We start from the raw sequence: 27441 nt of genomic DNA, 5'->3' as shown, positions 1-27441 counted from the left end.
GAAAATCTGTTATTTGTGGGTAAGGGGAAAAAAAAAAACTAATTTCAAAGCCAAAGCAGTAGTTGGAAGCAGTATCTTATCTGAGACAATAACAGATCTAAAACAGCCTATTGTATTCCCCTATGGCAGGGGTGTCAAACTCGCGGCCTGTGGGCTGGATACATCACATGCTGGCCCCACCCTCTCCTGGTTCAGCAAATGGGAAAAAAAGTCCCGATATGTCACAAGATGCCGCCATGACGACACCAGTTTGACACCCCTGCCCTATGGGAATTAAAATCAACACATCTGGGGAGCACCACATTGGAAAAACATGCTTTACTACACTACGGTAATTATTTAATTTGCAGATGAATATAAATTTATATCATTTTTATTTCCAAATGGATATACTAATCAAGCTATGTTTATTGATTATTAAAATGCTATGATCTTACTGTGCAGTTTTCAGGTTGTTTTTTTTTTTAAAGATGCTATATTAGGGAAAAATCTGCATAAGAATGCATATAATATAAAAATACATTACAACTCGCCCTCAACTTTCGACCACAATTGTGCCCAAAATTTATGTTGCTAAGTGAGAAAGTTGTTAGGTGAGTTTTGCCCCATTTTTCTTGCCACGGCTGTTAAGTGAATCATTGCAGTTGTTAAATTAGTAACACGGTTGTTAAGTGAATCTGGCTTCCCCATTGACTTGGCTTGTCAGAAGCTTGCAAAAGGAGATCCCAAGACCCTTGGACACTGCACCCATCATAAATGTGAGTCAGTTGTCAAGCATCCACATGTAAATTACGTGACCATGGGGATGCTGCAATGGTCATAAGTGTGAAAAATGGTCATAAATCACTTTTTTCAGTGCCATTGTAACTTTGAATGGTCACGAAGTGAATTGTTGTAAGTCAAGGACTACCTGCATAGTTAAGAAGCACTTATTAAAAATTCATACCATAGGCAAAATTTCAAATACAAAATGCACGCATTTGGAAAATGTGTACAAAATATGTAGAAAGATTACTACAAACTTTAAAAACATAAAAAGATTCCAAACTGTAAGATAATAGGATACTATGAGAATGACTTCATGAATGGGATAAATCAATATTATGAATGGAAAAATAAAAAAAATTGCCAAACAGAAACTTCAAGAGTTGTGAAAATGAGAAACTGGGGGGCGGGGTTGTCTACTCGATTCATCCATCTCTCTAATCTAAACTTTTACTTGGCTTTTTAATTTGTTCCTGTAAACCAGCAGCAGGTGAAATCACAAAGTTGGTTCATCATCAGTCATCACCAGATGATTTGCTTAGTAGATAACAAATTCCATTCTGCTACCTTGTTTTATTGAAACTAATTAATTTAGGGCAAGGAATGGGTGTTGTGCAGGATATTCTTATATGTAACATAAGTTAATGAGCTCCATATTTTTTAATTGTAAGACCTAATCACCATATCGTGCCAGAAGAATTGGAAGACCTATTCACCATACCATGCCTAATCACTCATACAATGCCAATGGGAATTTGCCTGCACTCTGTCATCACAAGGAGAGGGCATCTCTTTAACATGCAGACAGAAGAAAATCAGTGCTGGATGATGAGAAGAGGGCAGGTGAAACTGGCATGCTTATTCTACTCTTCCTTCTTTGTTGTAGAGTTTGCATAGGTTCAAAGGACTGCAGAGGGCTTTAGTGTATGTCTCTTGTTCCAGGTTCTCCTATAATATACATTCAGTAGCTCTTAGCCCTGCCTTTTCCTATGATGGGTTTAGTGCTGTAATACAGGAGTCTAGAACTTCCATCAGTTCAAAGCCAGATTAGACTTTATGCAATAGATTGAATGGAGACCAAATTCATTGGGGAGATCAGGAACAATGAAACTGGCAACGATGTATGACTTAAAATATCTATGTAGTCCCTTACCTCTCTCCCTCCTCAATTTAAAGAATGACAGAAAAAGTATTGACAAGTTTATTCTTATATATGGTGGCTCTGAAGACTGTCAAACAAATGCAGATTTTCAGAACATAAACATCAGAACATACTTTTCACCCCCAGCATCAGTCTCTCTTGCATATAATGCTTTCCCATGAACAGTGTATTTTACATTGTTACCTGTGGCTCACATTAACCACAGCCCATTTTTCCATGCAATGTTTCTATTAGGACAGGACCCCAACCTTTTTCCCCGGCCGCACGCGCCCCCCGGCCGCACTGGCGCCACCATTTTGCGAAACCCTCCGGTAGCTTTTCAACCCCCACCACACCTCCTTCCAAAAAACCCCCCCCCCCCCGAGGCCCGGGGACTGTCAAGGACCGACGCCGTGGACGGGACCCCGTATTAGGATGTTCTACTGTACAAGTTCCTCTTTCTTTGGTGGGCTTTGGTTGCTCCTCTCATATTCGGTAGAATAAGAACTGGAATGTACCAGGCAGAACTTCCATTTGTTATATTTGAATATCCAGTGACTTAAAATCTAAATCAGACCCACACAACTTGGCTTCCACCAAATGTATCAGTATAGACTATATTTGGTGTAGTCTATTATGATGGCTAGTCAGAAAAAAACACAGAGAATCAGAAAAAACACAAAGCATCAGCAAGAAATGCTCCAAGGAGGCTGAAGCAAGTTTTACATATTTGGATACCCATGATATTTATTAAGTACTACAAGTGATCCTCACCTGATGACCACTTATTTAGTGACTGAAGTTATAACAGTGCTGAATGAGTGGTAGTTATGATGTAATACTTACTGGAAGATTGCCATTTGCAACATTCTTTGTTGGTATTCTTCAAGCAACTTCAATGGAGGAAACTAGCAGGAGGCCATCAGAATTGCCATCACTAAGTGGCATGGCCACGTGATTTCACACTCTATGAATGCTTTGCTTAGCTATATGAAAATCTCAGTTCCAATTACTGTTGTTAAATGAAGGGTACCTGTACTTGGAAAAGTGGAGAAAACCCACTTCTAGGTTAAAAGTGGGAGGGATGCAGAAAAAAAGAGAATCAGAGGCATTGTTGTATTTGGTTGGAGAACTTCCTTGCGGCGAAAGACATAGCTGAGTGGCTGGGACTAGATTTGCTCTTGCCTAAACCATTTCTGCCACTGGATTTCAGTCTGCATCTGAAACAGGAATTCCAGTTGTAAAAGGCCACTGTGCCTTTCTCTGAAAAATTACATTGAGCTGCATAATAGAAAGAAATGGAACAAAGATGTGAAGTCACTGAATGGCCTTTAGGCAAGCCTCCATTTCTCAGACTCAGTGCAGCTTTGCTTTCCCTCTTACCTACCCTTTATAAAATATTACAGAACTGCTGAGAGAATAAGCCTTAAGGGCTCTGAGCATTTATAAACAATACAGGAAGAATAGAGAAGCTGCAGCGCAAGGCCAAGAAGCTCACAACAGTTACAATCAATAGAAGGAACTTACTTTTCATAAAGAAGTATAGGATGTTCATGAGCACTCAGTAAAATTGGAAGTTAGAGCATCTCTAAAGGGATGGTAGATAAACTTGCATTTTAAATATTCATAAAGTTAAAAAGTAAAAAAATAGAACAAGGATTCAAGACTTCCTGATGGTCATATGTTTTAAGAAAATTATTTTCTCTTTCTCCAGAGCTATTACTTTATTTTAAATTTATTTATTTAAAATAACATGTTAGGAAGAGAATGAGATACTATATCCCTTATATTAGGAGTGAGGAACTTTGAGCTTAATAATTGTTCTTTATTTTAATTTTGCTTTTCCATTTTTGCTTCTGAAGGCAGTAGGAATATGACAATGATGTCATTGGAAGGCTTGCGGTCAACCATTATGAGATCTTTCAGTGATGAATTACAAGATTTCCCCTTATTTTACTTATGAGAAGAGGTTGAGCTTCCCAGAAATCCAGCATCTCTGAGTTTTATTTTGAAAGAAAATCCAGGAAAAAGTGCTAGAGATAATTACCCTCCTGCCAATGACTTTCAACAATATAATCTTGAGAGTTTTGAAGGCCACAAAAATGGGGTTGGTGGCTTCATGTATTCCATGGGTTTCTCATCCTTAATAGTGGAATCATATCCTGAGGCTTTCTTTTTTCTTTTTTAATAAAGTTTTATTTGGGTTTTCACACATACAAAATACAAGTAAAACATCTTTTTTGAAAATAGCATGGTCCCGGGTTGAACTTCTTTATACAGACACAAAACTCAATTTCATGCTCCTTTTTGTATTCTATTCCATATCTTACACTATTTTACATTTTCTGTATAGTTTTTCCCCTCTTTTGATTTTCTCGATTTTAATTTGATTATCTCATCTCAATTCAAATCATTATATTTATACTTTTCATAGTGTAATTCATAGTGTAATTCATAGGAATTCATAGTGGATTACAGGAAGAGCAGTTCGGATATCCAGCCGTTGTACATCGATGGTGTTTTGGTAGAACAGGTGGAAGAATGTAAGTTTCTAGGTATCACCCTGAAACAATACTTTAGCCCTAGAAAAAAAGGCTCATCAACGATTGTATTTTTTAAGACTTTTAAGATCAGAACAACTGCCAGAGAGTCTGTTGGTTGCCTTTTATCGAAGCTCTATAGAGAGCATTTTATCCTATTGCCTCTGTGTGTGGTTTAGGAGTTGTACAGAGGCGGAGAAAAGGGCACTCCAAAGAGTGATAAAAAGGGCACAAAAGATCAGCGGATGTTCTCTTCCCTCATTGGAGGATTTGTACAACATGGGATGTAGAAGGAGGACACAAAAGATCTTGAGAGACCCTTCACATCCAGGCCACTCGTTGTTTGAGATCCTACCATCAGGATGACGATATAGAGTGCTGAAAGCCAGGACAAGTAGATTTAAACATAGCTTTTACCCAAGTGCTGTGATCAGGTTAAATGCAGAGTTATGAATTTGGTGGTCTTAACATATATATATCTTGGTTGTATAGTTTTTAACTGTTAATTGTTTCAATTTGTTTTACATTGTTATTTGTATATGTCTTTTGGTGTTGTTCAGTTGTATGTTGTGAAAGAGCACCTTATTTCGTTGTTCTCAGGTTCTGAGTACAATGACAATAAATTTATCTTATCTTATCTTATCTTATCTTGTCTGTTCTGTTTCAATTTCATATTATCTTTTCTCATTAAACAAATTTTCTCCTGTAGTTACTAATTGGAGTATGACACCTTTATATCTTTTAATTACATCCATTCAACTCTTATTTAAACTTCAATATATACCTTAAGGTTATGACCTTCAATATAATACATAATACATAACTTCCAGTTGAATTCTGCTTGGTACATTCTTATAATACACACTATATTCTTTAAAAAAAAAATTGTAAATATATGTAATTATAAACCCTCATTCCATTCCAGTTCAGTTCTATCATTAATAATCATTAAAATCTTAACATCTTTAACACTTCTTTTCAATTAAATACCATACTTCCTTAAAAACACATATAATCTCCATAATTAATTTTTCCCTTATTTCTCTTCACATATGTTTTATAAATCATTAAATATAGCTTTTATTACATTTATTACATTTATTTATTGACAAGCATTCCACTGAATTACGATAGCTATTTTATCAGACATTTTAATCATACATTGTTTCATATTTTCTAAAATTATTTTTGTTTCTAATATAACCATACTATCTTATGTACCTTTGCAGAATTCCTTTTTCCATTAAATTTTCACCCATTATCTCTAAATAGGCCCTGTTTCTCTGTATTTTGTTTCTGTCCTTTATGACTTCTTTTCCTTTCTTTCTTCCCTCTCATCTTCTCCCACCCCTTTTTACCCCCTTGTCTCTCTATTTCTAATTCTCTCTTCTGCATTTCCCTCTTCTGTTGCTTTCTGATTTTATACTTATTTTTCACTCTAATTTTTTTGGGAGTTGTTTTTCCCAATCTTAAACTTTCCATTCTCTTCCCCCCCTTTCCTTTCCCCCCCATCTAAGATTACTTGTTCATTAAAGATGGCTTCTTCTTTGTCGCAATCTTCTTGTTCTGCAGGCATTTCTTGTTGTTTCTCATAATTCCAAATCTCCATTTCTAAAAATACTGAAATATTTTTAGTATTTCGTACTGAAATATGAAGCCAAAAGAACCTCTCCCTTCTTGGGCATCTTCTTTGTACTTTTAAAGTTCCATTTTCAGTTCTTCTAAAAGTGGAGCCATTTTAAACAGTTTTAAACAACCATCCGATTGATTTTAGTCATTCAAAACAATAACCAAAAATCCAGAAATCATCAAGTAATCCAAATAGTCCTGAGTTATTTCTTCTTATTTCTTTTTCAACTTTCTCTTCCTGGGGTTTTTGTTGCGATATTTCAGTTAGAATGTATCTTTTGGAAGTCTTGTTGAGATTTTGCTATAAGTTCTTTTTTAATTCCAGGCAGTCTCCTCCCTTCCAGATCCTGCCCTTTTATTCTTCCTCTCTCCTTTCCTGTTTTCAAAAGCTTTTAATTATCCAGAAATCTTTATTATCCCTTTGACTTTTTATTTTCAGCATTAAATGTCTATTGATGTCAAAGTGGATTTTTTTCCAATTTCTTACTTAAGTCTCTTAGCTGTCAGTATAGGAAAAGGAGAGAAAACCCCCCAATCTTTTCCCTTTTTTCTCTCCTTCGCAGCTTAAAAATCTTCTTAGGGAACAATGTTATTGTTTTTTAATAGTTTCAATTCCAGGGTACCTTATTTGTTGCTTTTGCTGTTTGACCTGGTCAACCAAAACTTTCTCCTCTTATCTTCCTCCTGCACATTCTTTTCCGGTCGAGTTCTTCTTTGTGGTGGCCATTTCTGACCACCGCTGCAACCGCCTTCAGGAAAGGGAGTAATGGCCAGCTGGGGAGGAGAGATGCGGCTCTCCTCAACCCTGCAGGCAGTCTCCCCCCTCTTCACCACCTCTATGGGTGGCTGCCATCCAGCAGCGAGCACGGATCGAAGCCTCGCAGAGACGAGGTTTCGGTCTGTCGCTGAAGAAGCTCAAACTGGAAGTCCATCCTAAGGCTTTCTATGGATCAAAGCACAGACTGTTTTTTAATTTGAGTGAGAATCTGAGAAACCTCATTGTTCTTCCCCCTTAGCCAAACAAACAGCCCAGAAAATGTTATTCTGCATCTATGGCCTAGTTTTCTGCATATGCCATTTCTCTCCTTCTGTTATTGGATTATTTGTATTTTTTGAGTGCAATTACTTTAGCTTCCACAAACCATTTGTTTATTTTAGTAGGTTTATACGATGCTCCAATTGTTTCCCAGCTCTATGTGGCTTACAATCTTACTATGTGTACAACTAAGAAATAAACAACTAAGATTTCGCAAAGAATAGAATGTGCAAACCTGAAATTTTAAGCATCCTTGATGACTAAGGGAAATCCCTGTAAAAAAATTAAGTGATTTTTAAATTGGACTTTAAACTGTGCTAAAACTGAAGTACCCTCATAACAGTCACCTTTAAAAAAAATCTTTCATTTAAAAAAAATCTACTATTTCATGGGTTTCAAACTGGATTGCATCATGTGATGTATCATGATGGTTTTTTTGCCTTTGCAGAGCTGGGGTGGGCGTGGCCCACAGGCTGCCAGTTTGACACCTCTGTTCTATTTTAACTAAATATGCTCCTATTTTTAAATTTCTAAAATCATTGAGTTAGTTGGAGATTTGTTTTCCATACAAGCGAAAGGGCTTATTCTGTCCGTTGAAACTATTTGCTCCAAGGATACAACCCTCCTGATGAGAATGGACCAGTTTTTCCCTTCAGGTCTACTTTCCACATCTGATTTTTTTTGGGGGGGTGGGGGGTCGGGGGGAGAAATGAACAGAGAAATAGAAATAAGCAATCTCCTTTCCTTGATGAAATTTCCAGAGTGATAGCAAATTTTGGATCACTCCAGTGACTGCATAGCAGGGTCTCCTTTATTCCCCATTCTAATTCTAATTGTGATTAAGGAAATCTGTTTGAACTTTACTCTGAAATTCTGGGCTACTGCCAAAAGTTCTCCAATCCAAAGATAGGAAACAAGTTGTGCACGCCCAAAGTCTATAATGATGTTTCTTAACTTTGGCAACTTGAAGATGTGTGGCCTTTTTGGAATTCTGGGAGTTGAAGTCCACACATCTTCAAGACAACGTATCTAATTAGCAGTAGTGTATTAACTATTAAGCAGACTAAGCACGTGCTTAGAGCACCAGGCCCAAAGAGGACACCACAAAGTTGAGAAGAAAAACCCCCAATGAAGATTTGTAAAAAATCTTGTATGTACAAAGGAGGGGGGCATCAATATTTGTCAGTGCTTAGGGCACCAGTGAGCCTTAATCTGCCATTGCTAATGAGGAAGGAAAATGGAAGATGCAGTGCAACAATAACTGCAGTGTCACTAATTTTCCATCCCTGCTTTAATTCAGTAGTTTGCATATAGATTGAATAGAGAGAGAAAGAGAGAGAGAGATTGCTAATGATTCTTGGTGCACTTCATGTGGTCTTCAAGATTTTGATTAAAATAATAAACAGGAAAAATTAGCAAGTGGTGTGATTAAGTAATTGCAAAAATCAGACCTAGTGGCCTTATGGGACATTCTTTTAGAATATTAACTTCATCTGTGAAACATGCAATTAACATTCTTTTTCTCCCTATCTTCAAAGTCAATCTATGCTTTAAAAAATCTGATAAATTTAACATAAAGGGCATGCACACAAACATGTACACAGACAGATGTGTATCTTGCCACAACACCCAGCCTATTTAGCCTCATTAATATAGAAAATATAAAAATGTGAAACTCATTAGCCCTGTATTTTATTAATAGCAGAATTCCCACCCACCCCACAGAATGTTCTTTGATATAGTTTGATCCCCTAAAGCAGCTGGAGATTTGGTTGATTCCTAGGAGACAGAACCTAGGCTTGTCCACACTGCAACCTTAAATTAAACTTCTGTGAATAAATCAGCAGGCAATGAAACAATTTAAGAAATCTCTTTCCAGATTATAGTCCTTTTCTCTGCTTTGGCCATAATGATGGCTTTGTGGGGGGTGGGTGGGTTTGGACCACATTTACCATAGCCCCTGACAGGTGGATTTTCTTGCCTCATTCACCATTTTTTCTGTCAGTTGGGATAGAAGGAGAAAGTGGCAGACTATTGGCAATTTTTCCTCACAATCAAGATAGACACAAGAAGAATTCATTTTGTTGTTCTACCAATTCGTTTGTTGAAAAAAAAACAGCGTCTCACTATTATACTAGTGAATTTGTAAGGGAAAAAAAAAGCTAAGGAGGACAGTGACTGGTGATTTGAGGGGAGGAGGTATTCCTGTCATGCCAACCAAGTGGAATAGAGTAGTTTGTGCCTACAAAGAAATGAAGCACAGCAGGTGAACCAGACAGCACTGCTTGAGTTGGCACAAGGCACGAAGCCCTACTTTTAACTCATAGCAAAAAATGGCAGGCAGGAGTTGCTTTCCCGGGGAGCTGGGTACAGGTAGAGGACAATGCCATGTGTTTCTGCCTCAGAAAAATGGCCAGTAGTCCATACTCATGCTGAGGCAAGGAGACCACATGAATCAGCCTGATGTGGTAACCCTACACATGTTCATTTGTGTCCTGATAAAGGAATGATGAGTTAGAAATGTATTAAAATAAATGAAAAATTCCTGTGTGTCGCCTAATGAATTCTATACGTTGCAAAAGATTCTGGAAATTAGAGATGATGCTAATTGTGAGTACAGATAGCATATACATTTATTTCTAAAAGGGATCTGAAGCTAAGTAGCTTCCTCCCTCCCTCTCTTTCTCTTGGTAAAGGGCAAATGAGTGAGTGAATGTAAGCATAAAATAAATAAGGGGGCAATGAGGAATTTGGAGGCAGAGATGCAGAATCAAGAAATTCCATCAACAATGAGAAATAATTAGTACTTATATATGAAATATAGGGTGGAGCTTAATCTTCTCTTGGGCCACATAGGGTACCATGTTACTGTTGTTCATCCACATACTATTTAGGCTTTTTAAATGGTTGTCGGGAGTATGTATTCTAACTAGCAGTTGGCAAGATTATGTCTGCTGAGGCTAATCATCAGACAACCCTTTTTCTATCACATTTGCCCTTTTATCCTCTTGTGTCCTGAAAGCGGGGGTTGGGTGGGGATGGAGCTGATATTGCAGTCACGTTGGCCATTGAGATACCATGGAAGGTTTCTCAGAGACCTCAAATAACCTTTGATCATCAACAGAGTCCAAGGTAGCTCCTAGTGGAAATATATCACCTGTCACTTCTCCCTGATGTAGTCTGGCCTTATTAGCTCATATTTCAAATTGTACTTGTCTCTTAAACGCTGCCTACTTGCATACCTGACCAATAGGATATTTCTTTTTCTCTTATATCCAGAGGGGCATCGGTTTTGAAGGAAACAGCTTGCCACTTAGGATGACCTGGATTTTTATAATGAAGCATGCAGAAAAATAACAACTGAGATCCGAGTCGCTGTGTTTTTCTAAATCTTGTGAAATATTGAAATGCTTCTCAATAATGGAGGAAGGGAAGATAGTTCAAAGACTATTCCCTCCCCCAACATCCGACAATAGAAATTTAGTGATAAACCCCAGCATTTTCAATGATGACCTGACGGGTAGCAAATCAATGCTATGCATTTTAACGTGGATAGTCTGTAGAACATTGGTCTGATTCAATGTATGCCAGTAATTCTTATGTAAGTACCCAGTTTTCTTCAACAGCAAACATAAAATCATCTCTCTCTCTGTCTCAATCTTTTTTTTTCTCAGCAGAGTGACTCATGATTTATACTAATCTGTGAGAAGAACAAAAACATACTAAACAACACATACTCTGCCTTGCGGGTATTTAGAGCAACAAAAGCAACATATGCCATCCAATGGCACTAATTTCAAATTCACCATTTAGCAGACATGCAGACTCCTGCATGTCTACCAAAGGAATAAAAGTAGGAAGTTTATCTGGCATACTGAAACTTAGCCAGTTCACCCAACAGCATATAATTTCTGCAGCATCAGTCCTTTTATCTGGGAAATAGCATGATTGCCTATACTAGAGGGATAAAATGAAGCCATAAGGTACTCTGGCAAAGAAAAGCAATAGCAATAGCACTTAGACTTATATACAGCTGCACAGTGCTTTACAGCCCTTTCTAAGCAGCTTACAGAGTCTGCATATTGCCCCCAACAATCAGAGACCTAATTTTACAGATCTTGGAAGAACGGAAGGCTAAGTCGGGATCAAACTCCTGGCTGTGGGCAGAATAAGCTTACAATACTGCATTCTAACCACTGTGCCACCACAGGGTAAGATGTGGCATACTTTTCTTTACCCTAATAAATATATGTTCATATGTATTTTGATCTAAATTGGGCAATTTAGTGTTGACCAGATATGTTGGATTAGCAGCCTTGACCAATCTGGTTGGGCTTTCTAGGAATTGTAACCACAATAAATTTAAAGACTCCAGATTGCAAAATACCTCAGAGGACCAGTAGTACTTGCCTTTCAGATAGCAATATTTTGTCCATATAAAAAACCCTTCCCTTCCCTCTCGTCTTATCAAATCCCATAGAAAACATTCCTTTTCTTACTTGGGTCTGTCCTTACTTTCATTTCTTCCCTAGGCTACAGTTCAGTGGAAACATCCAATGCCAGGGAGATCCTAAGAACATTGGTTGATATAGAATGCTGGATTAGATGGGCCATTGGCTTGATCAAGTAGGAGTCTTCCTATGTTCTTGGCTTGCCAGTGGAGTCGTTTAAACTAGGATGGATGATGGCTATGGCATAATTACAAGCTTTATTTAAAAGCTTTTAGCCTACCCTTAGAAAACTATAAGCCTCTAGTGATTCATAAAATTCAAATTGTCACTCCAATGAGAACTGCCTGGGCCTCTCACCACATATTAGTGGAATTGCTGAAATTTTCTTCAATAGTCTGTTTTTCACTGATTTCATAGGAATTTTTGTTTGATTAAAAACACACTAGGAGAAAAGACATTATTGTCAAGCTAAGAAGTTAGAGTGAAGTGCACCAAAATAGATGCAAAGCTGGATGTGCATAACAGATTTATTCCATATTAATTATACTCACTCCCAACTCAAAAATTAAGGTTTTGGTGGTGAGGGTGAGAAGATTAAAAAAAAAGAAACTCTTATCTATAGCTGTTTACATTACAAGTAACTGACCCACTAAGAGGCTCAGTGGTTAAAGAAGCTGAGTTTGCCAACTGGAAAGCTGACAGCCCAGGTTCAGGACCCAAGTGCCACGCAACAGGGTAAGCTTCCATTACTTGTCCCAGATCCTGCCCAACTAGAAGTCTGAAAGCATGCAAATGCAAGTAGATTAGTAGGTACCACTTTGATGGGAAGGCCTTTGGGCAATGCTGGCTCCTTTGGCTAAGAAATGGAGACGAGCACCACCCCCTAGAGAAGGGCTCTGCAACCTTAAACACTCAAAGAGCCATTTGGACCTGTTCCCCACAGAAAAGAAAGCACCGGGAGCTTTCCAACTCAATGTCACTCCCACCCAGTCTCCACGCCTACCCAGGTTTTGTGGCTCCCCGTGTTTTCTGTGAGAAATGGGTCTCTTTCTCTCTCTCTCTCTCCTTCCCTCTCATTTCTGTTTTTTGTGTTTTACCTTCTCAGGCCAGGCGAGGAGTGACTGGGAGGGCAAGGGGCGGGGCCAACCAGTGGTGGGATCATCCACAGCAGAGGGCCCAAAGAGCTGCATGTGGCTCCAGAGCCGCAGGTTGCTGACCTCCCTAGAGTCTGGAGGACAGTGGAAACCTTTACCTTTCACTGATCCATTAAAGTAAGCTGGTTAGTAAAGAGTTACATATTGTCTTCCTCCTGAAGTATAGACTATAGAATAGTTCCAATCATTGCCACCAAATTGTAAATGTTTAATTAACATATGTAATTAATTCCCATTATTTATTTATTTATTATTCATTTTGTATTGAATAAATAATCTCATCTCAAATTTGTATAGTGGTAAACAATTATAAAACAATTAAAGCACTTAAATATAATAATAAAAATAAATAAATTAACTGCCAAGAGGTATTATAATCTATTGGGTTATATTCAAATTAAATTAAATACAAGTATTTTTTATTTTGTTCCCATTCACTTTGTCCTGGCCTTCCCTACAATTTAGAGGTTGGTCCTGGCATCTCATTCAAGGGTGAGTCCAGATGATTTATACTATAACATAATGTGTTAATCTAGCCAATTGCATTATTGTTATTAAACCATGTTTCAGCAATCCATGGATTAATTTGAGTTCTCAAATTTAAAAGATGCCCTAGCCTGATCCTATGTTTATTAGGCAGAAACATCCATCTTTTTATTATGGGTAGTGGTATCATTTGTTAATTATTATGCCCCTATTATTAATAATAGCAATTATAACAATTGTTACTAGGAAAGATGTATATTTCCAAGCTTGAAAGTCAAAATAACTGCACTTCCTGTGGATACTTGGGACAAGAAGTGTATTTACTGCTCTTTCTCAGACAGCCAAATGTTTCAGTCTAGACATTTTTCCAAAAGGAAGATGGGGCAAAACATGAGGAATGATTGGCTGAAGAAACAAAATGGAAATTGCCTCAAGATGCAAAGGAACAAGATGGCACTTGGTAGGATAACAATGAAGGCCTCCATAAAGAGATATTCAAATTCCAGATGTGTCTCTTTCTAAAAGATCAGGGTCAAGAAAGCACTAGTATTCCCAGTGATCTGCCATGGAGACCAAAGATGGATCTTGAAAAGCAGTATAGGAAGAGTATTGATGCTTTGGAAGTTGGTGTTGGAGAAGACTCCTGAGAATATTGTGGACAACAAAAAAACAAACAAAAACAAATGGATCATAAAGCTATTTTTAGTTAAGGCACAAATGATCAGGCTCCAGTTATCTCACTATAGCTGCATTATGTGAAAATCTAGCTTTCTAGAGAAGAAGAATCAAATGCTGGACAAGGCAGAAGAAAAAGAAGACGAGGACAAGTAGCCAACTGGGGTGATTCACTTAAAGTGGCAATGAATGTTCCATTGGAAGACCTAAAATCTATCTATGTGGTCACTAAGAGTCAACAATGATTTGATGTCACATAATCAATCACTTATTTGCTCACTTCAGCAACTTCCCAAGATAAATCCTGGAGAAGTAACATTCAAAAGAGCCATTCTAACTTCATCCTCTGAAATGTTGGTTTGTTACAACCTTACCCAATCATGGCTGTACAGCAGAGGTGCGATTCAAAAATTTTAACAACCGGTTCTGTGGCTTAGTTGGTGGGCATGGGTTGGTGGTCATGTGATTGGCTGGGCATGGCCAACTCACATCGAGGCATGCATCTTCTCACCTGGCCTCTCATGACTGTGGGGATGCTGCAACAGTCGTAAGTGTGAAAAATGGTCATAAGTCACTTCTTTCAGTGCCATTGTAACTTTGGTCACTCCACACAAGCAAAGTACCAGCAAAGGAGGGGAAAAAAACTCCAGAGACGTTCCTGAGACAGGAAGTCTAGTCCTGCCAAGAATGTAATAAGGGTTAACGGAGAGGCAGTTTCTGTAAGCAACACCAGAATGTTTCCTTCCTGCCTTCCTTACAGGATTAGGCCAGTAATTTCTTCTAACAATCGGTTCTCCAACTGCTTAGAATGTTAACAACCGGTTCTAGCGAATAGGTGCGAACCTGTAGAATCCCACCTCTGCTGTACAGGCTAGGATCAGCTAAGAACTGAAAATATCAGGAGGTGACCATGTTAAAGAATGTTACTGTCTGACAGAGAAGACCCATATATGACCCTGTAGATGTTCATGAACTACAACTCCAAACCTCCCTATGATGGTCTGAACAAAGAACTGTAATTCAGCCATACCTGAAGAGGCACATACAGCATTGCTTAGTTGAGATGAACTAGGTGGTAGTTAAGAACAGCAGCACGATCTAGGAGGGTAACACATACACACATAGGATATTCTCAGTAAAAGCTTACAATCACTTCATAATAGTTATGTAATTATAATTATTCAGTGATCCAAATCAGCTGTATGCAGAAGCAGGCTATTCCACTGTCCCTCCTCACTTACAGGATTGAACTTGCTTAGTTCCCTTAGGTTAGTTTGAGATTTTTTTGTTTCTCTTAATCTCTTCTTTTCAAAACCTATTATTTTATATAAATTATTATCTTTGCACTCCTGCAAACCTGAGATGTATGAAGAATGCCCTTGTGCCCTTTTTATTTTTTTCAGTGCTGGTTCCAGTGAGTCAATATTTGTTACCCAAGTTTCTTGTTGTTCAGAGAAGGCAGAGGATCAGCATGAAGAAAACTGCCTCAATTCCAACATGGCAATTGGGGAAAAAAGGGAAAAATTTACATAGAAAAGTGACAAGGGGAAGAAAAAGGCCACGACGGCTCCCTGTTTTATGAACTGCCAAAAAATTGTCAAACTTTTCCTCTGGTTGATTCCTAAGACTCTAATTACCACCTTGGAGCAAGTCAAATGCACATATATTGTAGAAGGCTGTTCCCAATATCACTTGGTTTAAATGTCTTTGTCTTCTGCCAACATGAGGAAATAGACATTTCATTTATTTCTCAGGTTTCTATAGCTGCCCATCACACCAATGTGACTCTAGATAGTTATAACAATTAAAAAATACAACAGAAACAATAAAATATATAAATAAACACAACAGCATGCAACTATACTAAAGCCGCCACTATATTAAAAATTCAATAAAGCAATACATTATTGTCTCTGATTCATCATTTAGTTTTAAATCTATGGTTAATCCAGATATGAATTATAGATAGATATAGCTGCATTCCTGTCAAATTTCATTAGTTGATAGGTACTGTGTCTTGATTGCTTTCTTTGAACGGGTAGGAATTTCTGATCTTACTACCTAGAACCACTTGCACCAATAAAGAAGAATGATCAAGACCCTTCCCAGTATTTTGTGCATGCCATCGTAGGAAGATGTAATAGAGACATTTGCATTATAAAAATCCTAGCACCAAAAAGGTTGCCATGTATGATTAAACAAATCACCATTGTGAAAAAACGTTAAAATAGAACTTTTCCATGAGAAGAATGAAACTTTGAACAACTTGCTATTCATTTCATCATGCACAAAATACTAGTTTTGTTTCTTGACAGTATCTCACATCTGTTTTATCTTTGGGAAACATTGACTGGACATGACCAAAGTACTAAGTCAGTCAATTACTGCAGTGGTTCTCAACCTATGGCCCGCAGATGTTTTTTTGGGGGGGAGCTGCGATGTCATCACAGGGGGTCTGTGGAGGCTTAAAGAAATATATATTTAAAATGAGTCTGTGGTAAGGAAAAGGGTGAGAACAACTGGATTACTGTATTCAGGAATCTTTTAGACTTACTGCAATACAAACCAATTAAGTGTTATTGCAAAGGAAGTTAATTCAAGATAAACCTGTGTGACACTGATAACATGGAACATAAATGACTCTGCAAATAGAAATTTGAGAACACTATTCTATATTCATGGAAACATAAAGGGGTTTATACATATAAGGAAAAAAGGCTGTTTAGGCAACTACAACTTCTAAATGGTTTGGGTATATATTGTCTCTCTCTAGACTGTTATTGTCAAATGCAAATGCTAGCAAAGAATTGTTTCAAAGGAGTGCATATACTTTCTTCTAAAACAATGTCCCCTTGTCAAGGTTAGACTAACAAAGCCAAGCAAATCAGGACTCCAAGGCTTTCACTTTCCTCAAAGAATTCCTTTATTAGGCACATCATATTGGCACACTTAGTGTAAAACCAACTCTGACTCTTTCCTGTGGTTTCAGCATAGTTCAAACCAGTAACAACCCTTCTCTTCCAAGTGTCACTTGTCACATTGGCCAATTAGCTTGGTTGGCAGGATTCTCAGGCACTTCTCTCCTACTCCTTCCATCACTTGGGAAATGACCTTGGTTCTCACGGGAAAGCCTTGTGTTGTGTCTAGTAGTGTATTCCTTCTGACCCCCTTCCCACAGTATATGGCTACGGTGAACAGGACAAATGGCTTCTGCCAGGTTCAGTTTGATGTTGACATCCTCCTTGGTACATTCAGATGGGCATGACAATTCCCATAATTCCCAGTCAACTATCTGTATGTTCTATCTGTATGTTCTATTTATCTAGAATGGATCAGATTTGGGGAAGGTAGGATTGTGTAGCTGAAGCAGCAAAGCTAAACATCTATCCAGCTGTACATGTCATTATATTTTCTTGCAGCCTACATATTAATTAGTGGCCACAAGATATAAGACACAAGGGGTGTCCTACAAGGACACAATGAGAAAAAAGATCCAGGTCCAATTTTTTTCTCAGATGTGGTAGAAGTGGAAACCATGAGCTGGGAAAAGGAAGTGTGTGTAGTGGTGCACAGACATACGTGGTGTAGCTTTCCTTATCCTTATGAGCAAAAGCAGCCCCCCTATTTCAGTTGCAAGAAAGAAAGAAAAAGGACTCAGGCTGAGAAGATAGGCATCAAAAAAGCAATTTTAAACAAGGTGTGAACAATAGCAAGAAGTGTCATAATAACAAAGAAAAGAGTTCATTGAAAGAGATAGAGGCACCAATAGTGAGAAACTGTGAGATGGAAAGATGAGGATAAAAGAAAGTTGTCATGGAGCTGAATACAAATGTATAAATAGCCAACACACATACAAAGAAATAAAGAAAAGGGGTTTAAGAAAAGCAGCAAAGATAAAAATGTAAATGGGGGGATGAAGTTGTAGAAGGCAGAGAGGGAAGGGCGGTTGGTCTTTCTATTAAGTAAAAATAAAGACAAAATTTTCCCCAAGTTATGCTCAACCACTTAAAAAACCACTTTTTTGTGACAGTATAAAAATGTTTTGCCATTGTCTTTTTCTGGCTGCTTTTCAATTCCCAGTTTAGCCTACAGCTGTGGTATTTCCAGGTCATTTTAAAGACATGCATTAAAGAGGAAAAAAAGTGCAAAGGACTCTAATATAACTGCCCCCCTCTTCATTTCCTTCATTTTAAACCTTGCTGTACAATATTTATTTATTGGACTAAGATGGGATAGAGCTTAAAGAGCATTCATCTTAACTTTATTAGATGCATGTTTTAAAAATGTTCCACAATCTATCAATTCATTTTCATAGCCTTGAAGAAAGAAAAGACAGAAGAAATATAAAGCACCATTTTCCTTTGTAAATGGTGAATGTGGAGTATTCAGCAACAATACAAGAATAGTTTAGATCTGGACAAGATTTCCATGAAATTAGATCCATTGGGTTGGTGACTTACTGGTTAAAACAAACATGCTGAGGCAAATACTTTAGTACTCTGAGATTTGGAAATATCTTGCCTTAGTCTTCCTGGATCATAGTAAAATCATGTGTATGTGTGTGTGTATGGAGAGAGAGAGAGAGAGAGGCAGGGAGGGAAAAGAGAGAGAGAGAAAAGAGAAAGAGAGAGAGAGAGAGAGAGAGAGAGAATGGTTAGTCTACTTCACATGAAGTGAATCAGGTGCACAAGGCAGTGAAAAACAAGAGAGGTTATCAAAGAGCGTGTCCTTCAGCATTCCTGAAAATATTAGAAAGCTTCCATTATTTTTCATCCAGTGTTGTCGAGAGTGTTGTTGTTGTTTGAGGATTGCATGTTACACTGTAATTGTTTTTCTCTACCATTCAAACCAGTCTACAAAAGTAAGAGTTGTTTATAAAAGCAAATCAAGCACATATGTGCAGATGATCACCAAGTTCACAAAAATCTGTATCTCCACATCAGTTTTTCAAAAGAAGCTCTGTCTTTTCTCTACTGTCAGGCATTTTTGGAAAATGAAGGAAAATGCAAGAGATATTCTGCAAGCAAGCTTATCCTTCTGCAGGAGAGGGGGCTTCTTCATCTAGGCCGCAGCTCTAAAAGCAGTTTGTCAAATCAGTCCTGATGTTGAAGGACATTGTTTCAGTCGGAAATGTCAACGACTGGACTTCATATCTGCACAGCATGACTGAGCTACATCTTCTCCCCAATCTCTGCTGCATCTGGACAACAAGCCATTGGTGTGCACAGTGTGCTCAGCAGTTGCTTGCTGCTCTGTGTGCAACACAGTGCTGCATGCAGCAAAGTTACAACCATCCTGCCTTCATCCACAGCAGCTAAGAATGTTGTGCTCCGAGGAGATCTCAGGCTGAAACAGCAGGTTGTATTATAAATCCACCTGGATGTGCAAGAGCAGAGCTGTGCAAGTCTTAGCACTATTTGCAGGTATTTGGGAATGGCAAAACTGAGGAAGCCATGCACAGCAGGTTACAAAACTGGAACAGCATGCCCGTCGCCAGTCACAACTGGTGTCTACCAGAAAAAAAGGCTGATGACCGACTAATATGAAAGACATTGGAAAACTGAGAACAGACTGAGGCTGAAGGGCAGTGGCAGAATTCTATAGGGGCCTCTGGGTGTGTGTCTCAGTGTGTAAAACACAGATGACAGATGCAAGAGAGGAAGAGAAAAGGACGAGAGACTGAAATTGAATAATAGGGGTTTGGCCTCAGTAACGTGAGAAAAGTGAGAAAGAAACTAGGTAACAGCTGTCTGCTTTCTATCCCAGTTTCTGACCAGAACTGACTTTTGTCCTGGTCAACATTTCCCACAAAAGGGAAGCAAGGAGTTTATTAGCATTCTTCAAAAAAGAACATTTCCTAGATGGCATTTCTTTCCAACATCAGATTTTGCATTTAGCTTCTTGTCATCACTCTAGGCAACCCACCTGTGATGTTTAACTTGTTTTACATCTCCCATATTTCCTCTTAGTAGATGTTCTTTCTGTCCTCTGCAGGTCTCAGTAACCACTTTCTTTGATAATAGTGACATGACAAAGCCTATAACCCGAAAGGTTTTTTTTTTTAAACAAAACAACCCACCACATTTATTCCTATGTGCTTCTGAAGGCACAAAGTTATCTTTGTTTTCTTATTTCCGGATCTCTTTAGAAGGGGACCACATTAGTATCTACTTATGAGAAGCTCAGATCTAGCATTAAATGAAAACAATAGATAAAAACTACTGAGAAATAGCCATGAGAGAGAAAGAAAACAATTTCTGCAAGAACAAACAGCGTGGCAGAAGGAAGGAAGGAAGGAAGGCTGCAGATTTCATCTCCTTGACATGCAAATGAGCAATTAAAAACTGAAATTATCCTTTCCAAGAACAAGTACAGAAAATTAATCTGCTACAGCAAAAAAAAAAAAAAAAAAAAAAAAATCTGCTACCCAGCAAGAAGCTAACAGCTTACTTGAAATAAGGCTTCTCGAATGCAGCTGAACTTACACCTAAGTAAGTCCCTGTAGCAACCTTTTTCAACCTGATGACCTCCAGAATTTTTGGGATTGCAATTCTTATAATTCCAACCTGGATTCGTGGGTTATAGTTGAACGGAAGGCTGCTTTAGACATAAGTTTTTAACTTGCCTATTTAGTCAATCCTAACAATCTCCATTTGTAAGAAGATCACAGATGTAGATGTTAATAGCTCTGAGTATTTTCTACATATCTGTAATCAGCAATCAAAATTACATCAGTCATTTTAAAAGATTTTCCCCTCAGATATTTTCATAAGAAGCTGGGATCAAACTTGTCCTGAAAGATTTTGAAATAATTTTTTCCTTGGCATATTATGAGCCTTTTTTTCTAAGAGTTTCTATATCAGATACTTCTTCAACTGGGAATGGTTCTCATTCTGTCCTTCAGGCATGGCAGAGGGAAGAGAGTTGATTAGCTACAAAAATATGACTATTCTCCAAATATTCAATATCCATTCTAAAGTTATCAACATCCGGCAGAAAAATGTTTGCGGGTTTCAGTTTGGTTTATAAGCCAAAGATCTCAGACTTTATCCACAGCATCTCTAGATAGCTCTAGAAAAAAAAAACATTGTCTAAAAAGCATCACAGAAAGCTGTTTGATGGTTTGAGTGGGTCTTGGGTAGCTTCCTATGATCCTATGTTCATACAAAGATGTTTTTGAATGCACAGGTGGAAAACAATTGTGAGTTTTGATTAGGAGAAAAAAATGAGCGAAGGCATTAAATATTACAATTCCTTCCCTGTGAATTATGCATTCCTGAACATTATTTTGAATCTTTGAGCAAGCAGCTTATGGAATAGGTGCTGGCCTAGAAAAAAAGAGAGTATGAATACTAGGCTTGCTTAAGCTTGAAATCTGACTGGATAACTCTGGGCCAGTCACTTTTTCTCAACCCAACCCACCTCATAGGATTGCTGCTGTTGTGGGGAAAATAGGAGGAGGAAGGAGTATTAGGTACGCTTGCCATAAAGATAGATAATAAGAGAGATAGATAAATGGTGAGGTAGATAGGCAGACAGATAACCAGACAAGAATATCTGCCTATTCTAAGTCCTTGGGAAGGACTCAATAGGTAGATTAAAAATGCCAAATCCAGTCTAAACATCTGGCTGACTGTGCGACCAACCATAATAATAACTATATGGGCAGCCTGCCTTCATGGAGCACATGTGCTGAACCAGAACATTATATACAAAAATGTAATTGTATATGTTACATTCAGACCCCAAAAAGGAAATACAACATAATTCTGAAAAACTTTAATAGAAATACATGTTCTCCTTATGGGTATAGGTTCTACCATATGGTATTGTTTTTTTTTAATTGTATCATTAGGGGCTAGATAAAATTGCTTCTGGTGCTACATTCAGAACATACTTCAATCTATTCAACCTTGACCCAGAGGGGTGTTACATTCTACTTGACTGTCCTGCCAATCTCAATTCAGTGCCTCCCATAGTATAATATTAAGTTGCCATGAAATAATTGGATAGGGACAGTCGTACTCCTGTTGAGTATATTTTGCAGAGAGAGAGAAAAAAGAACCAATAAGCCCACTGTGTCTGATTGGGCTTAGTTCTGGAAGACTGCAGCTCTAAAAAGAGAACAGTTTGATGTAACTATTAACTAGTAATATTAATCAATCCCTATCCTCATTCATTTGAATTGGAAAGACCACTAGGGCCAGTCAGAGGTCATCTTAATTTAGCTCTAATGTTGAGGGGACAGGCAGAAGGACTTCAATGGCTAACCACAAACTCCTATCCCATATTTTAACACAAATGGCTCTGGCAGTTTAAAAAGAAAAATCCAAGAAGATCTGTATCTTGGTATAGGAATATATATATACTGAATTTCAGAGTTTTTGTGTGTGTGTGTGTGTGTGTGTTTTTTTTTTTTTTGCATTTTTTTACATTTTCAGAGAAAAATCAGATTCTTCCTTAAAACAGAAATCTAAATTAAATTAAATTAAAAATGTTCTAAACCCCTTTTGCCAGGAACTACAGACTCTATAACAAAAGCTACTTTTAAAAATGAAGTTCCAGTTTGAAGATGTTATTTCAGTATTCCTTCAGATATTCACAATGAAGGTGAAGCTTCTTTAATCATGTTTTATTCCATCAATCACAATTATCTGGGTTCAAACAACACATTAAACTACAACAAAGTTTGCAGACTAAAGTGACTTGCCTCATGCTCATCCAAACCCAGAGAAACCCAGGATATGTATTTAACATGTGTCTGCATCCTATAAACCAGGTCAACGGTACAAAAAGTCATTAGCTAAGTTCACACAATATGCTAAAGCCTAGATCTGGGTTAATGAAGCACAATTTTGATGTTTACCACAAATCACATTGTGGTTTAAGATGATGGTTTAGTTCAAAGGCATGCTAAGACAAGGTCTGTGTTCTGAAAGCATAGTGCCTACTGATATAATCTGGTATGTTGAATATATCCAGCCAAGCAGTTTATCAATCAAACCTTGGCAGGAAGCAGAGGCACTGAGTGACCTCTCCCTTCCTGGTGATCAACTTCAACTGGGGTGGAAAGGAACATAAGAATTTCTCAGGGAGTGTATGTGTGGAGGAGACCTACCTCAGAGTTGAAAGGGGACAGATCAGAAACACCCAGAAGGCTTTTCTTCTGGGGGCCAGGGGCTGAGGAAAGAACAACAGTCTTGAGAAATGAGCCCGTTGGGAGTAATAAGATCTGTGGTCCACTAGGATCTCAGCTTTTGGGGCAACTAAAATCCACTTGGATCTCAGGTGAGTTGCGCAGAACCAAGAGCAAGTTAAAAGCAGAGAAGCTCCCTGACCCCGAGCTGGCGTAGGGCGCACTCTACCTAGGCGCTGCTTTAGGGAATGGACAGCAACAGGCGGAGGAGGCGCCCGCTTACTTATTTTCCAGGGTCTTGAGGAAACGGAGTTGGGGAAGAAGAGTGGCGAATAAAACAGCTTCCACGCTTGGCTCGTTTGCTGCTCCTCAACCGGGGCTGCAAAGGCTTTTGCGGGATGGCGTGCGGCCGCGCGCATGTAAAATAGTTCCCCGGTCCAGGGAAGCTGGGAAGCACCGGGTAGGCCCAGAGCCAAGGCTGCTGCTCGTACATCACACACCCGTTTTGCTGGGCTAGAACGAAGAGCCCGAAGTCGGTTGAGAACAGGCGTACGCACACCGAGCCCCCCAATTTCAAGAGACTGGCGACGCGGCGCGTCTTGAGATGGGGACAATTAGGGGCTTTTAAATAAAACGTCCTTGCTTTATTTTTATTTTATTAAATCTCCGGGCGATCACAGTCCAGGCGAGCGGGAGAGGGGTGGGGAGTGGAGTGGAGTGGACGGAAAGGAGGAGGAAGAGAAGAAAGGGGGGGGGAGGGGAGAGAGACTCGTACAGAAATGAGCGAAAGGAGAAAGCCCCCCAGCTCTCCTCCTTGACACCCCGCCTCCTCACCTCCCCGCTCCGCGCCAAATGTCCTGGAGCCAGAGGTACGTGCCCGAGGATCTAGAAGCGCAATCGCACAACCACAAAATACGGCAACAGCCCCCTCCCCTCCTCCCCGATATTTCTGCCAAGAGTCGCTTGGCTCCTTCCCGACTGTTTCCAGTTCTCTTCCCACCCCGTCAGCCACTGCCTAAAAATCCCAAAAGCCAGAGAAGGGCGCCGAAGGAAGAAGGGCTTTTCTCCTTTCTTGCCCCCGGTCCTCCTCCTCCTCCTCCTCCTCTAAGCCCCCTTTCTTGAGCTTTTCTAGCGGGCGGCATTCTTTCATCAAGAGGTCACATCACGCTTTCATTTCGCGGTTAAGGAACGGGCTGCCTGCCTGATAGGCTGCCGGGTCGGCTGGATGGATAAATGTCGGAAGGAACGTATAATCTCACTTCCCTAGAGGTGGACGCGCGCCCTCGGGGGTGTATTTGAAACACCCTCGATTAATTGGCTGCTTTGGCTTCCCCACCCCCTACCCCTGGCTTGAAGATACCCAGGCGGAAGGTCCTCTGCAGAGTATGTTAAAAGGCAGCAGCTTGGAGAGAGAAAGGGCACCAAATGCAGTATGCGTCAAACAGACCATCGCTCAATGAAGTCACTTAGCTATTCAAAACATGTTCTGCCATCACTCAACCATTTGCACCAAGAACGGCGCGCGGGGCGGGGGGCGGGGCGGGGAGGAGGGTGGAAGATGCTCTCTTTTCCTGGCTACAATCGTTTCCAAAGAACCGCGTTTGCTTTCTCTTTTCCCCTTTCGGTGAGCTGGGGCGAGAGAAAAGGGGATTATTAGGGCAGGTCGGCATATTTGATGTTCTTGTTCCTGCTTCCACAGACGATCCCGCTTGCAATTTTGCGGGGTATGTTTCCCGTTCTCAGCCCTGGCATCACTGGCAGTTATCAGGACTAGCTCACTTTTGAGGCGGGGACACAACACAAGCCTGTAGACGCGTGTCCACCCTGTCCCCTTCCCCATGCGAGTTCTAACCTTAAAGAGCACGGGTAATTAGGAATTCCTACCTATCAAGCACCCCTACGCTAAGAGGATCTGAACTGTCAACATTTGATTTTCCTTTCCACAGTCGTCCTCCTCCTCCTCCTCCTCCTCCTCCTCCTCCTCCTCCTCCTCCTCCTCCTCCTCCTCCTCCTCCTCATCATCATCATCATCATCATCATCATCATCATCATCATCATCTCTTCTTGCACACTAATACCCCTACATCTCTTGCACTCTGATTCTCTCCTCTTCCAGTGCCTGATTTTTCAGAAGCTAGCTGCCTGCGGCTTCTTCAGCTGCCACCCCGGCATATTACGGGTGAGAGCAGACTTGGCATGTTCTCCTTCACTTTCCCACTAGAGGAGGAGGAGAGGAAAGAGTTAGAAAGGGTGTTCACCCTTCCTGTTTCCACCACTTGTTCATTTGGAGATTTGAGTGTATAAATTCCCTTCGCCAGCCCCAAGTTCTAGAAAGAGCAAACAAAACCACATCTATCCCAAACTATACGATGGTTGCCTGGAGACCATTATGAAAGCTCCCTTTCCCATTACTTAAAAAAGAAACTCTACTGGACCAAGGCAACGAGGGACATTTGAGCTTACCAAATGAGACTGCTGCCTAGACAATAACAAAATCTACAGTTGGAGAATGACTTTAAGAATATCAATGGTTGCAAAGAAAACCAGCTAGATAGGAAGTTTGCTTTTCTTTCTTTGGTTTCCCTGTCCCAGATTTCATCAATCCAGTTCAAAAAAGAAGACCACTTATTTCCCACTGTTGTTATAAACCCAACAACCCAATTCCAATTATGCAACTTTTGACTTGCATTTTATAAAGGAACTCAACAGAAAGTACCAAGCAATTCAGGGCATAAAGAAACAAATGGAGGGACAGGGGAGGGGAGGAGGGAATAATGGGAACGTGTCTGCCTTATATTGACAACTTGACTGCTTCTCTTCTGTAACTAAACCAAACACCCTGCTTTCTTTGTAGTTGGGATTGAAGTGAGAAAATGGTGGAATGGGGAGCATGGGGGGGAGGAAAGATGAAAGAATCGTAGAGATCGAGATTTAAATACCTTCCAAGCAGCAGGTTCTCCATAATCCAGAATGGGTCATGACTTCTTCATTCTTTTTGCTGGTTTCATTATCTCCGGTTCCTTTCATCTTGCAAACCCCTCTGGAGTAAAGCCAGTAATCGGTTCCCACAGCTATGGTCATGAGGCTGAAGGCAGCGAAAGCACCAACGGTGGTTAAAAGCATCTGAACACCTCTGTCAAAGAGCCCCATAATTCTTCATTATACAAATACCCAACTGCTTTCTGATTCTTGGGCTGTTTGTGTATGTGTGTGTGTGTGTATAATATTAGTAAAAGAAATGATAATCTTAATAACTATTTGAGATCAATAGAGAGAATCTATATATATAAAAAAAGAGGTAAGAAAGCCCACACCGAATCAGTGTAAATGAAAAAAAAATCACACAGAAGAGGCTTGATTTTCAAAAGGAAAAAAAAAACGTTCCAGTTGTTAATATTTTGTATAATATTATAAAGAAAATAAGAAAGAGAATAGCTAACCCTCCCCCCAAAATGAGATGCCTTAATCCCTTTTTCTAAAATTCTGGTCTCCAGTTTCCATATGTGATGGCTAATTTGGAGATGGCTTCCACAGTGAACAGGGGAGCAGTAGCAGCAGCAGTAGCAGCAGCAGCAGCAGCAGCGGCAACCGAAGCAGCATTCTCAACACACTCTCTCATGATCTGGACCTAGACAGTTAGAGACTGTAAGAGTAGAGATGCAACCTTCAGTCTTCTTGCTTAGCTCTGCAGCCTGTGCCATGAACAATCCTTTTCTTCCCAGTGTACATTCCTTGGATTTTTTCCCCCCTTACTTTGTCTGTTTGCTGGTTTTAGTTTCAATTCTTTTCTTCTCTGACCCCGTTTTTCTTTTCCTTTTTCCCTTTTTACCACCAAGCCAGACTTGCCAGTTTCTTGTAAGCCCTTGCTTTCAACTGAACAGGTGCTGAGCATTTGCTTTCCATGGCTCTTCCTCCAAGGCAGTGGTAGAGAAGTAGTTGTTACTCTTTTTTTTTTTTTGGAGATGGTGAGCTTCAGGAGTGGTAGTAGCTAACAGTTGGGCAGGGGAGGGGGGGATTTCTTCCAGATGGGTTTTCCGAGATGGATTTCCCCTTCCTGCCCGCTCTCTGCAAAGCTTCTGAAGATACGGAATCCAGAAAGGTTTGCTGCAGGATATGCTACCCGTCGGTGTCTCTCGCCTCGCTTTCCTTGTGAATTCCGCTCTCCACCTACTGCATTAACGTGGTGGTGCTGAAATGGACAGCTCCCCTGCACTGATCACTCCGCGGTGCTGAAGAACAGCTCAGTTACCTCTTTGCCCGGGGTGCTGCCGGGAAAACCGAGGAGGCATTGGAGATTGGGGTGGGGTGGGGGTGAGGGGAATCTTTCACTTCCTAGATCCTCCTCGCCAGCATCTGTAAGTGAGAATAATTGTCCTAGCTCTCAGAAGCAGGAAGGGCGGGGCTATTAGCCTTCCTGCTTGTCCTTTT

The 27441-nt window shown here is 39.7% G+C and overlaps 1 protein-coding gene across 2 annotated transcripts in view; it reads right to left on the bottom strand.

The window, feature by feature from the left end:
• Window positions 1-27075, bottom strand: part of CACNG2 (calcium voltage-gated channel auxiliary subunit gamma 2) — a 161906-nt gene extending 134831 nt beyond the window's left edge. For both annotated transcript variants that reach the window (XM_026693326.2, XM_087968352.1), the window contains exon 1: window positions 25953-27075. In XM_026693326.2, the coding sequence (XP_026549111.1) occupies window positions 25953-26163 (211 nt within the window). In that variant the 5' untranslated portion in view covers window positions 26164-27075. The remainder of the gene's footprint in view (window positions 1-25952) is intronic.
• Window positions 27076-27441: the final 366 nt, after the last annotated feature.

Source organism: Notechis scutatus, chromosome 6, assembly GCF_049901735.1.
Source record: "Notechis scutatus isolate UNSWTSFEM ecotype Mainland chromosome 6, rNotScu1.2, whole genome shotgun sequence".
NCBI classification, from domain to species: domain Eukaryota; kingdom Metazoa; phylum Chordata; class Lepidosauria; order Squamata; family Elapidae; genus Notechis; species Notechis scutatus.
The sequence above is the reverse complement of the archived record's forward strand: the minus strand, read 5'-3'. Positions and strand labels throughout refer to the sequence as shown.